Source organism: Scardinius erythrophthalmus (genome assembly GCF_964197995.2).
Source record: "Scardinius erythrophthalmus genome assembly, chromosome: 14".
Classification (NCBI taxonomy): Eukaryota; Metazoa; Chordata; class Actinopteri; order Cypriniformes; family Leuciscidae; genus Scardinius; species Scardinius erythrophthalmus.
In genome coordinates, this window is record NC_138234.1 from 24,412,608 (window position 1) to 24,426,331 (window position 13,724).

Sequence of the window (13,724 nt, forward strand, 5' to 3'; positions counted from 1 at the left end):
TTGCAATTTAAATCATATTTGATCACTTTGAAAATACACAATCTATTTTAGACCCTTCGAAGTATATTTTGCTCACAAATGTTACCGGTGGGATCCATTTCTATTCAACACAAATATATACACCGCATAAGAGAACCTCTAGGATTAGTTTGACATGGTTTGGTAACTATCATCAGTGCTGTTAGTCAGAATGTAAGTTCAATAGGAGTTCTACACAACATCCGGGCATTCCACCGCTTGCGCAGAATCGGAATGGCGGAGGTAAGTGAGCTGCGGGGCTTGGGGGAAGAACAACACAGGGATTAAACGTTTCAACCGCTCCGATACACTTTAACCGCCAGCCGCGCATTAACAGACAGCTTAAGACCCCGGCCGTCTGACCGACCGACGCAGAAAACGGCAAAGATAGTCGGTCACTAATAAGGAGGAAGTTAAAATGGGAGCACTCCTCAGCGTTTCGCCACTCTATCTATCTCTCTGTCTGTACGCGTTCACGAGCGTTTAATTCGCCAGATCGAGCGCCGTACGAAACAACGGGAGAGCTGCGCGAGCGCTGGTGCTGAAGTGTGTCCCAGGTGCGCGCGGAGCAGGACGGATGGCAGGTCTAAACTTTCAAAACTTCAGATATACTGTCACAGCCTCCTCGACTTCCCTAAAACTGTTTCCTTCTCGCACCGGTTCGGAGTCACGGTGCAAATGTTCAGCACTGACTTACAGGAAAGCGCCTGAGTGACTAACCGCTGCAAACTTCAGCAAAGCCCAAAGAGGTCACATACAGATGCGTTAAACCGTTAGGAAAAAATGAGAAAAAGACACATTAAACATGTTTGAGGTGCTTAAAAATTCTTTACTTTGAGTTTTAGACTAAGTCTAGAAGTGTCTATGAGGTACGCCTTGAGAATTAAGTTCAATTTTGAGGTATAAAGTCATTTTCTAAGGGAGGCTTGTTAAAGAGACACGATGTGACTAAACCATGTGTCTTAAAAACAAAGGTTCTTCATTGGCACAGATTGTTCCACGGAGAACATCCATGGAACATTTCCATGGCACATAGTGGAAAAAGGTTCTTTGGATTATTAAAATGTTCTTCACACTATGGCATCACTGTGAAAATCCACTTTTGGAACCTTTATTTTTAGTGATACTATTGCAATTTTGATCAATTTCTTATCACATTTCTACCGTAGAAACAATAACTGCTATTTTGGTGTGAACAATGTTTACCATGGTACATTTTTGTAAGGACTTATGTTCTAAAAAATCTAGTATTAGTATTGGAAATAGTCTTCTAGATTCAATATTTCATGAAGTAGTCTAAAAGTCTTTGAAGAGTAATTCACGAGGTCTCCTGCCCCTTCAGTCTTAATAGTTAATGGTAAACAAACTTGGCTTGCTGTCCTCGATGGAGGCTCGAGCTCCGAGCTAAACTCTTATGAAGGACAGGACTGAATTTTTAGGCTCCTCCCGAACCTACGTTTGGAACAATGATTTAAACAATGTAATTTTGGTGAAAATTATGTTTTTTGTGGGAAAATTTTGTAAGGATATTGTCAGATTTCTTTTTTGTCAAATCAACTTCGATAATGAACGTGGTTCAGATAACATACTATTTTGAGTTTCTGTTGATTAAACCAATCTGTTCAATGAACTCAAAATTTGAAGGCAACCAGGTTGGTTACTTTTTTTTAAGTTAAACCAACTATTATTTTTTACAGTGGCTGGCCTATTTCATTTTTCCACATTATCTTTGTATATACAGTGGCTTCAAAAGTTTTTTGGACACTTAAGTCTGAATATCAATGCTTGAGAATCAAAATATATCGGTGCCATCCGCCTACAAATAATGCAACACCTATTCTCAAAACATTTTTATAATCCATTTGTCCAATTACTTTTAAATTGAACCAACATTTAGCAATGTAATTGACTTATAATTGAATTATTGATGTGAAATATGTATTTTGAGAATTCTCTGCTTTCATTGTGCTTTAGCTGTGCGAATGGGCTCCAAGGAACAACGGCACAGTCGTGTAGACATTTTCCACCAGGGCTATGCGGCGCCACTGGAGGCCCCTTCCCGGGCATCCACGTTCCTAGAGGAGCAGGACTGGAACTTGGCAGCCCTGCGGAAGCAGGCGGTAAAGATGGCAACCAAGACCCATTCAGTGAGTGGAACAACTTCTTGCTTTGCATTGATAGATTAAATTAGCTTCTAATTACAAAAAAAGATTGTTTCATTTACCTTTCCACAGGGTGGTGAGATGCCACTCGAGCAACTGCTGGCACTTTATGGGTACAACATGCCTGATCCTGTCCTGGAACAACAACAGGAGCCGAATGAGCTAGCAGCTAGTCTGCCTGAAATAACACTGGACAAGGTCACTATCACTGGTTTACTCTTGGGCTTGTCCTCCATAGAAGATTTAAAGTAACATATTACTTCTTATAATTGCAAATAAAGTCTGTAATTTTGTAGGTTCAGACAGGTAAAGATCTGCTCTCAGGTGGAGAGGATGTGGACAACCATTCCCCTGCTGATGACTTCACACTCTCCATCACGTCCCATGCATCTGACCTCTTACACCACCTAAGAGGTAACACATTACATTACAATGCCTCTTATTTTACTGTTCTATCAACTCCTAAGTGAATATTTTTGTAAGCAATGTCATGCTAGCTGCCTTATTTTTATTTTGTTAAATCCGATTTTTCTACACTGCGCATACATTTGAAACTTAATCATATTTTTCTCTGAACCTGTTCTTAATCTTGCCAGGTGATGACAAAGACACTTCAGTCAGCTGCTCCGAAGACGACTCTGAAAGCACCTCTAACCCCTCCAGTGATGGCCGAAAGGTAAAAAAATGATTCATGTTATAGTTTACTATGTTTATATTTAATTTAATTTTAGCTTTATTTCAGTGACCAAAAATTATTTTAATAGTTTTAGCTTTGGTTAACAATTATATTTAATGAAATTTTAATGGTCCGAGAATAGAGCCTAGTGGGACACCATAGTTAAAAGTATCATAGGCCATTCTGTGCCAAATGAATAGTTTTCTGACACAATACTTACAAATTTCACGTTGGAAAACATGACCATTATGTTTTTTAAAAGAAATTTATACTCTTTGATAATAATTGTATCAAATTGAAGTACTTTTGTAAAGTACCAAATCAGCATATTAGAATGATTTCGAAAGGATTATGTCAGCTTTGCATCACATGGGTAATTTACATTTTTAAATATTTTCAAATAGAAAACTGTCATTTTATATTAATTATTGAATTTTGTATTAATATTTCACAATATTACTATTTTTAATGTATTTTTGATCAAATAAATGCACCAATGGTGAGAATAAGAGACTTCTTTCAAAAACAAAAAATTTACTGACCACAAATGTTTGAACAGTTGTATCTATAAAATAGAATTTATAACGATTTAAAAGCTTAGTGGAAAAACAACATTGTAGTAATGCTTTTATGCCATGTTTTGGTTATCAGGACATCATGGTGGGCCCCCAGTATCAGGCTATAATTCCTTCTCTCTGTACACACACTTTTTATGAAAGAGGTGAGTGTCTTCTCTCGGCTGGTGTCCTTTACACTGGCTCCAGGGTTGTGGTTTCAGTGGTCTATTTTGCATAACCGACCTGTCGAGTCCCCTAGGACCCACACCTGTTTTGTTACTGTTATCCCCAGCCTATGAAAATGAGGACCAGTTGTTGTGGACTCCAGATGTGTTGTCCAGTCTGGCAGTAGAGAAGTTTTTGCTTGAAGTCCAGAGAAAAGGAAGTGACAGTGGACCTTCAAACAGTCTGACCACAGGAGATATAGTCAAAGACAATGAGCAGGTTGGGTTGAATCACTCAGATATAACTCTTTATTTTTCATGCATTTTGGAAGTGGCTGAATTGGAGGGTGAAGCATGCTAGCAGTGTTATTTTAGTATTATTTATATACTATTATATTTTGAATTTTAATATTTTGACAGTATTTCTTAATGTGTTTCAGTAATGTTAGTAATTTCAGATTTAGGAATGTTAGTATTTCAGCATATATATCAGTTATTTTCCATTTAATTTAGTATGTTTTATTTCAGCTTTATTTCAATTTTTAATCTTTAGATAACAATAACAACACTGCTTTCTAGACTGATTTATTGAATTTTGCTTAATTATTTTTATGACAAATAATAATGTATGACGTGTTTGACAAGTTACATCTTGTAATTAAAGGAGAACTCCGGTCAATTTTAACATTGAGCTCATTTTTTTGTAAATTTGGAGTGCTGTCAATACAGAGAACAACGACAAAAATCGGTGTTGCCTACACCATGTTATCCTCTTTTTAAAATTTGCACCCTGTTGACTTTAGCCTCTTAACATCCTTGATGTGTCATTACAAGTGCACAGGTCATTTGAGTGATTCCTTCAGAGTGATCACGGTGAATCTGACTGCAGTAAATGTGAAAGATATGAATAAAAATTATGTTATTGACAGCACTCCAAATTTACAAAAAAATGAGCTCAATGTTAAAATTGACCGGAGTTCTCCTTTAAACTTTCACACACACACGCACACACGCGTATGTATATACAGAGGTTGGACAATGAAACTGGCCAATATAGTGTTGGAGGTTTCATGCCTATAAATGCGTGGCCTGATGACCAATCTTTACTGATTTTACATTCCATCAGGTTGAATTAGCAGAGCAATAGCATAGTTGTACATGAAACACAATCCACACAACATAATGGGAGACATATCAGAGTTCAAAAGAGGACAAATTGTTGGTGCATGTCTCGCTGGCTCATGTTATCCAGGATAATGTCGGCTTACCACCATATTGGATGAATACCACCAACAGAAGTAACTGTAGACACAAGAGGAAGCTGTCTGAAAGGGATATCCGGGTACTAACCTTGATTGTATCCAAAAAAGCATAAAACCACAGCTGCCCAACTCAATGCAGAATTAAATGCGCACCTCGACTCTCCTGTTTCCACCAAAACTGTTCGTCGGGAGCTCCACAGTGTCAATATTCATGGTCGGGCTGCTATAGCCAAACCTTTGGTCACTCGTGCCAATGCAAAATGTCGGTTTCATTGGTGCCAACAGTGAAAATCTAGGGCTGTGGACAATGTGAAGCATGTATTGTTCTTTGAGTCCACCTTCACTGTCTTTCCCTCATCCGGCGTGGGAGTTATGGTGAAGAGAAGCCCCAAAGAGGCTTAACACCCGGACTGTTGTTGCCTAGAGTGAAGCACGGTGGTGGATCAGTGATTGGGCTGCATTATCATGGCATCCCCTACTGTGCTCAATCAGCGCGTCACTGCCAAGTACTACCAAACCACTCTGGAGGACCATGTGCACCTAGTGGTTCAAACATTTTACCCTGAAGGAGGTGCCATGTATCAGCATGATAGTTGTGACAGCAAGCAAGACACAGCAAGACTAGTGACAGTATGGTTTGATGAACACGAAAGTGAAGTTGAACATCTCTCATGACCTGTACAGTCACCAGATCTGAATATTATTGAGCGAGTCAGGAAACGTTTTCTTCCACCAGCATCACATAGTGACTTGGCCGCTGTTTTGAAAGAGGAATGGCTCAAAATCCCTCTGGCCACTGTGAAGGACTTCTACCTGTCATTCCCAGGACGAACAGATGCTGATGCTGTATTGACGCCAAAAGGAGGCCCTACACCATACTAATAAATTATTGCGGTCTTAAACCAGGTGTTTCAGTTTCATTGTCCAAATATATAAACAGTGTATATACATATATACAATTTAATCTCTCTCTCTCTCTCTCTCTCTCTCTCTCTCTCTCTCTCTCTCTATATATATATATATATATATATAATGAAATTATAATGGTCCAAGAATAGAGCCCTGTGGGACCCCATAGTTAATAGTGTCAGTATCAGTAGACCACTCACAAAATTAATCAAGTTTTCCAACCCAGTACTTTCTTAAACTATGTAGTGACATTCAAAATAAATAAATAATAAAAGTAATATTTAAGATTAGTCTGCATTATTTCTAATTATATAAGCTTTTTTTTTTTTTTTTTTTTTTACAAAACATGTTGGAAAATATGATCATCGGGTTTTGTAGACTTCATACAACTCTGGTGCTACTGTCATTGAAGCAAAGCGGCAACATGCCACATAAAAAGACATTCTGAAATTACATAGATGCATTTCCACTAGTGGTTTCATTCTTTTGTATCTCGCTGTACGTTTTTATTGTCTTTAGTGGGTCATGTTTTGATCTTTCAGTGGTTGCACTTATCTCTTTTGTAGGCTCTTTATGAACTAGTAAAATGCAACTTTAATCCAGAAGAGGCACTAAGAAGATATCGCTTTAATGTCAAGGTTTTCAATGGTAAGACCTCTGTATTGTCTTTCTCAAACCTTCTTTAGCAGGAATTGACAATCCTGATATGTATTGCTGGTTAATCTCAAATATTTGTAAAAAAATTCCCAGAAGAGCTTTGTGCCTGGAGTGAGGAGGAGTGTCGTAACTTTGAGCATGGCTACCGTGCCTATGGGAAGAACTTCCACCTCATACAGGGCAACAAGGTGAGTACCAAATTTGTCTTATAACATAAATTGTTTCCCAGTAGGATTTGCTGCTGATGTTTCTACTTTTAGAGAAATTAGAGTGCCTTCATGTGTCGGTCTCTCTTATTTGGTCCAGGTCCGCACGCGCTCGGTGGGTGAGTGTGTAGAGTACTACTACATATGGAAGAAATCAGAGCGGCATGAGTATTTCACACAGCAGGCCACCAAGCTGGGTCGGAAAAGGTGCAATCTACCATCTGGGAACACGTGAGTGTGTTTTTTGTTTGTTTGTTTGAAGTTTTCACATTTTTAGAATAATGATCTGATGATATTTAAATGGTTCATGTGTCTCTTAGAGAGGATGCTGAGCCGGATGGAGATACTGGTGATGTAGAAGGTGCCAATCAAGGTTTGCCAAGTAGGTCTTCCATTCAACTCCAGCCTCCATCGCCACCTGCAGTCATGGAGCTGGATAAACAAGGTACGCTTTAATAATTCTTGGATATAATACTTACTTTTCCACATGCATATGTATTCATGGAATCTTCCATTGCGGCCAATTTTTTACAAGCTTCTTCATTAATGTTCATTTGTTTATGTCCAGCATAAATGCGTTTTTCTTGGTTTTGGTCTATGATTTGTTTCATTGTTGTTTTCCATCTGCCAGCATTTTTCCTATTGTGTTTGTGTTCTTTTATGTTCCGTCACCTTTCATTTGGTCGAACAATCCAGAGGAGAGCCTGAATTGCGCAGCTCAGTTTCAGGGTCGTCCACGACGAAAACGCACACCGCGCTTCCTATTAAAGCCCTGAGCTTGCTGCTCACAGACAGCCTAAAACTGACAGATATACAGGTAAAAACAGAAGTGGAGAAGTCCCGGGAAATGGATCATTCCTGTTATGTAGTGCATTTTCATGCCCATATCATATATGTCTTCATATAGTGAATAAAATATTAAACTCACTTTTTTATTATATAAAAAATAAAAATAAATCATCTTTTAAAAATGGTAATCATATTAGTTATGTCGGCTGCTTTACTAACCTAAAAATGTACTTAAGGAATATTCCTGAAAGTATTGCAAGATTTTTTTTTCCTGTATCTAATCAAAATGTTCTGCACAGCTTTTTTTTTTTTAGGGGTGGAATATTTTTTTAATTTTTAATTATTTTTAGTGCTGTTAAATTGATTAATCACATCTAACATAAGTTTTTGTTAACATAATGTGTGTATTTTATATATATAAACATTACACATATATATATATATATATATATATATATATATATATATATATATATATATATATATATATATATATATATATATATATATATATATGTATGTGTGTGTGTATATATGCAGTGTCCGAATTGTGTCAAAGCTCTTGGGGGGTCCCCACAAAAAAAAAAAAAAAAAAAAAAACGTAATAATATACATATTTTCATTTATTTATTTCATATAATAAAGTATAGAGTATTTTTGTGGATTGAGCTCGGTACCTCTAGGGGGGTCCGGGGGCATGCCCCCCCGTAAGAAAATTTTGTACATTTTAAAGATAAATTCATTAATCTGGTGCACTTTGAGTCCCCCGAATCTGCTGTTAAAACTAAATAATCCACCCGCCAACCTCCCGAACCTATGATATTCTCTGATTTAGATATCTGCATCTGATCATCACATTTCAATTATTCAAATTCTCAGTGTTAAGCATGATAATATGATGAAATATCACACTGTAGGCTGATTTAAAATTAAGATTTATTTAAAATAAAAGTTCTTCTTTTGTCAAAATTACATTTCCAGCCTAAACAGAGGCTTTACTCCCTTCAAACTTAAATTGTCAATGTGTCATTACATCACTGTTGGAAAACACTCTTATCAGAATAATTTTTTTAGCTTTATAAAGGGCATTTCTTTCCCTAATTTGTACTCTCTATACTCTTTCCCTACTCTCAGGGAACTGAGGTTACGTTAGTAGCCTAACCGAGTAGGCCTACGTTATTTCTTATTTTATTTTTTTTATTTTATTTTTTAATCAGGGCATTTGTTCGGTTGGGCAAGTAGGCTACAATTCTCTTTCACTTGTCCCTTAAAAAACTCACGCACGTGTCCCGGACAACCGTTAATGTCGAAATTCTATTCAGATCAGTAAATTACCAAACAATCATAAAAGAAAGAAATATTATCTTACTGTCATCGTGAGGTGAAAATGAGGATCCACTCTGCCAGACTCTTGTGAAAGTGCTTATCTATAGCACGAAATTTATTTCTCGTACCATTTATTCGCCAAAAATAGTTTTTGCGTGCATATATGATACGCACTTTATGGCGTGCAGGCCTAATACGCACGTACTCCACACCCCTAATCCTACCCAAGGGGTTTGCAGTGTGTATCATTTACACGAAAAACAAACAAACAAACAAAAAAACTATTTTTGCCATATAAATGGCACGATCAATAAAATGTATCTGTTTATAAATTTGAGCGTCTTTTCAGACGCAAATCTAATTTGAATTACTTTCTAATAGGAGCGGCAGCGAAATACTTTGATTAAATATATATATATATATATATATATATCCTAATAAATTATGTTTCTATTATTTTAGTTTTAATGAAAAACCAGGGGACCCCCGAGGTAATTTTTTTGGGCCTTATGGGGGGGTCCCTTGATGCTTATGGGGGGTCCCGGACCCCCCCAGCCCCCCCTCAATTCGAACACTGTATATATGTATATATGTATGTGTGTATATAAATGTGTATATATATATGTATAAATATGTAAAAGTGTGTGTGTATATATATACTGTATATACACAATACACAATACACACACATATTTATACATATATATACTTTTATATACCTTATTTATACACACATATACACATATAATGTGTGTGTATATATATATATATATATATATATATATTATACGCACACATATATTATATGTGTTTAGGTGGAATTTTATCGTGATTAATCGATTTGACATGATTAATCGATTTGACAGCATTAATTATTTTATAGGGTTTTTTTGTCCTCAATATTACTTTCCGTCCTGTTACTCAGTTTAAAACATTCCACACTGTGAGATAAAAATACAGAAATCTGTATATCAAAATTTTACAACTTTATCTGTTTTTTTACATCAGTGTTGTTTTGTTATTTTTAGTATTTATTAATATTCTGATCTAGCGTTTATTTTTTATATTTTCAATTTTTAGGTTTAGGTTTTATTGTTTTTATGTGCTTCATCTTTTTATTTTTTCAGTTTTAGTTTTAGTAACTTTAGTACCTCAACAAATTTCTTTCAGTTAGTCAGCATTCTAATTTTCTAAGTTTTTCATCTAATGTTTATAATAAAATATAGTTATAAACGGTCAAGTCCCTAACTTACTTACGCCCTATTCAGTTCCATCCTGTTCATTTCTTTATTTCCACCCTGTTATACTTTCATAACATTGTAAAAATAATGAAGCTATAATTAAGTTAAGTGTCTGAATGTGACCAAAGCATATTTATTAAATGTGGTAGTGCGTAACAGGAATGATCCAATCACTACAAGAATAAACAGAGTGGAACTCCTTTGGAAAAGTTGTCTTTGTGCATGCGTTTTAAATTGTAAAACAGAAACTCATCATACATCTACTCGTTTTTTCTTTTCTGTTTTCCCCCAAATGCTCGACCACTTTTTCCTTAATATTTTCTTATTTTTCCAGGTTCTGAGCGAGACATTGGGGAGCTGGAACTATGTGCAGGTACTTGTTCTAGCCCACAGGTGGAGCAGTTGTTCAGACAATCTTTGCCTCTCCCACGAGCGCTCCAGACGCCAGACATAGCCTCCCCGTCCACCCAGCTTTACTTCTCCTCACTCCCCCTAAGTCACTCCGTCCCTTCATCCCAGCCAGACTCAGGGCTCCTGGGAGCAGGTCTTTACCAGCTACAACTGGGGTCTTTTCCTGAAGATCCTATACCTGCCTGCTCAGAGTACGTTGCCTCACGGAGGCTTCAAATTGACTCTTCTTTGCCTTCCTCGCCTGTCCCACCCGTCCCAGATTTTGGGGTACTCGGTAGCCTCTTGTGCCCCCCTTCCTCCATCTGCTCCGCACCCATCCAACACAGCAACTCACCCATTCAGCGAAGGGAAACATTCCAGATCTAAGCAAACGTGACAACTGTCATTCACCTGGAATTTGCAGTTGTTGCTCTTCATGCTACTCCAGAAAAGCCTGTCTTAAAGGGATAATTCAACCAAAAATGAAAGTTCTGTCATCGTCACTCACCCTCGTGTCGTTCCAAATCTGTTTGAACACAGATTTTGACCATACAGTGAAAGTAAATGGGGTCCAAAACCCACAAGCTCCAAAAATGACGTAAAGGTAGCATAAACGTAATCCAATAGCTACTAAAAGTGCACTACTTTTATCTGATGTTCAGATCCCCTTTTCCACACTTTTTTATTTCATATTTCTATATATTGTGTTCTGCCAGAGAAAGTAAGTCATACAGTTCTGGAATCGACATGAGGGCGAATAAACTTTGACAGAATTTTCATTTTTGCATGAATGATCCCTTTAATCAAGGAATGTGTTCAAGAATTCCTCATTTAAACCACGCTGTCTTCAACTACTAAACTAGTAACCAGGTGTTTTAGGGAGCTGGTTGTCTCTGTCAGACTACTACATGCAATGAAAGTGTTTTTTAACTACCTAATTGTAAGCTTCTTTGGAAATATGCGAGGATTTACAGTCCCTTTGAAATATTTGATGGTCTCGTTTTGTAAGCGCTTGCGCAGTAAATTCTTTCTTTCATTGCATGTAGTTCTTATAAGCTCTCAGAACTTTAATTTTTAAATCTATTTCTTTTTGCTAAAGCATAAAATGTTTTACTTGTAAAGAAGATATCATCAAAAATGAACTACTAATGCAGTTGCTTCGTCCGTTCATTCGTTGGCTTTCCCGTTGTAGGTTCTCTTTGTGCAATAATAATAAAAAACACAAGTTCCTCAGGGGCTTCGATCGTTTCCCTCTCGGTCTGGTCCGTCGGTACTTCAGTACTAAGTGTTGAAGAGGGTTTTTAAATGGGTTATGAATATACGCTCCGTATGCTTCGCCAACAAATCCTGATGTAAGTGGCGGATTCACTCTATTAAGTTTCTCAGGTTTTGCAGCCAGTTGTCTTTGCGTGATGCCACAACCTGTCAGCCCACCATACTACCCAGAATCCTTCACTTTCCAGACAAACTGGCACCGTCAAATCTAGTGCAGTACCTCATTTGTGACTGGACTTCTGTTATTTAGGATAAAAAGCATCATGTATTGTCATCCACATCCCCTTATATGCTCAGCTTCAACATGTTTTCTAATTGGCTTTCAGTTTTGTCTGTAGTTTACACAAGGTTTAGAAGATACGAAAGGGAGTCGAACACTGCCTTGACTTATTTTACTTTTTTAAAGCAATTTATGTATTACTGCTCCTGTTATATTGATTTATTGTCCATGTTATTATATTTTGTAAATAATAATAAAAAACTAGAAAACAAACTGTCTATATACTCTATCTATCTATCTGTCTGTCTGTCTGTCTGTCAATATATATATATATATATACTCACCTAAAGGATTATTAGGAACACCATACTAATACTGTGTTTGACCCCCTTTCGGCCTCCGAACTGCCTTAATTCTACGTGGCATTGATTCAACAAGGTGCTGAAAGCATTCTTTAGAAATGTTGGCCCATATTGATAGGATAGCGTCTTGCAGTTGATGGAGATTTGTGGGATGCACATCCAGGGCACGAAGCTCCCGTTCCACCACATCCCAAAGATGCTCTATTGGGTTGAGATCTGGTGACTGTGGGGGCCATTTTAGTACAGTGAACTCATTGTCATGTTCAAGAAACCAATTTGAAATGATTCGAGCTTTGTGACATGGTGCATTATCCTGCTGGAAGTAGCCATCAGAGGATGGGTACATGGTGGTCATAAAGGGATGGACATGGTCAGAAACAATGCTCAGGTAGGCCGTGGCATTTAAGCGATGCCCAATTGGCACTAAGGGGCCTAAAGTGTGCCAAGAAAACATCCCCCACACCATTACACCACCACCACCAGCCTGCACAGTGGTAACAAGGCATGATGGATCCATGTTCTCATTCTGTTTACGCCAAATTCTGACTCTACCATCTGAATGTCTCAACAGAAATCGAGACTCATCAGACCAGGCAACATTTTTCCAGTCTTCAACTGTCCAATTTTGGTGAGCTCGTGCAAATTGTAGCCTCTTTTTCCTATTTGTAGTGGAGATGAGTGGTACCCGGTGGGGTCTTCTGCTGTTGTAGCCCATCCGCCTCAAGGTTGTGCATGTTGTGGCTTCACAAATGCTTTGCTGCATACCTAACGATTGGTTATTTCAGTCAAAGTTGCTCTTCTATCAGCTTGAATCAGTCGGCCCATTCTCCTCTGACCTCTAGCATCAACAAGGCATTTTCGCCCACAGGACTGCCACATACTGGATGTTTTTCCCTTTTCACACCATTCTTTGTAAACCCTAGAAATGGTTGCGCGTGAAAATCCCAGTAACTGAGCAGATTGTGAAATACTCAGACCGGCCCGTCTGGCACCAACAACCATGCCACGCTCAAAATTGCTTAAATCACCTTTCTTTCCCATTCTGACATTCAGTTTGGAGTTCAGGAGATTGTCTTGACCAGGACCACACCCCTAAATGCATTGAAGCAACTGCCATGTGATTGGTTGATTAGATAATTGCATTAATGAGAAATTGAACAGGTGTTCCTAATAATCCTTTAGGTGAGTGTATATAATCATAATGACCAATGCAATCACAGCTGACGGCTTGTCATTTCTGAAGCATGAATATCTGTGTTCTGTTTTCATTTTAATTACATCATTAGGGGATGTAAATATGTGTAGACTGATTAAGAAGCCTATTTAGTACTGTCAACATAATTCTCAAACTGCACTAGTTTTACTGTGTGGCCTGTCAGTGTCCACTAGAGGGCAGATTAACATACAAATTAAATGTAAAGCAAGCGGATAAAGAAGATTGAACTGAGGCACAAGCTTCGGTTTACACCCTACATTCTAGGCTGGACCTTTAAAAAAAACTGTGTAATAC

General features: G+C 37.6%; 1 protein-coding gene across 2 annotated transcripts; it reads left to right on the forward strand.

Annotated features, from left to right (window-relative positions):
• The first annotated feature begins 246 nt into the window (after positions 1–246).
• Positions 247–12,097, forward strand: mier2 (mesoderm induction early response 1, family member 2). 2 transcript variants are annotated; one of them, XM_081384398.1, is made up of 13 exons: positions 247–261; positions 1,993–2,165; positions 2,253–2,378; positions 2,477–2,594; positions 2,777–2,856; positions 3,508–3,577; positions 3,706–3,857; positions 6,315–6,396; positions 6,499–6,593; positions 6,712–6,842; positions 6,932–7,056; positions 7,308–7,428; positions 10,302–12,097. In XM_081384398.1, the coding sequence occupies exons 2-12, from the start codon at positions 2,001–2,003 to the stop codon at positions 7,385–7,387; spliced, it is 1,224 nt and encodes a 407-aa protein (XP_081240524.1). In that variant the 5' UTR covers positions 247–261; positions 1,993–2,000; the 3' UTR covers positions 7,388–7,428; positions 10,302–12,097. The 2 variants fall into 2 exon arrangements, with proteins under 2 accessions (XP_081240524.1, XP_081240523.1); XM_081384397.1 differs by lacking the exon at positions 7,308–7,428 and having other exon boundaries at positions 248–261.
• The last annotated feature ends 1,627 nt before the right edge of the window (positions 12,098–13,724 follow it).

What these genes read in the sequence shown, in the direction of transcription:
- mier2 (XM_081384397.1), top strand. Translation starts at nt 2,001, where the DNA reads ATGGGCTCCAAGGAACAACGGCACAGTCGTGTAGACATTTTCCACCAG. An exon ending in CTGAAATAACACTGGACAAG is followed by an intron (nt 2,379 to 2,476) that starts GTCACTATCACT and finishes GTAATTTTGTAG; the next exon opens with GTTCAGACAGGTAAAGATCT. An exon ending in CCTCCAGTGATGGCCGAAAG is followed by an intron (nt 2,857 to 3,507) that starts GTAAAAAAATGA and finishes TTTGGTTATCAG; the next exon opens with GACATCATGGTGGGCCCCCA.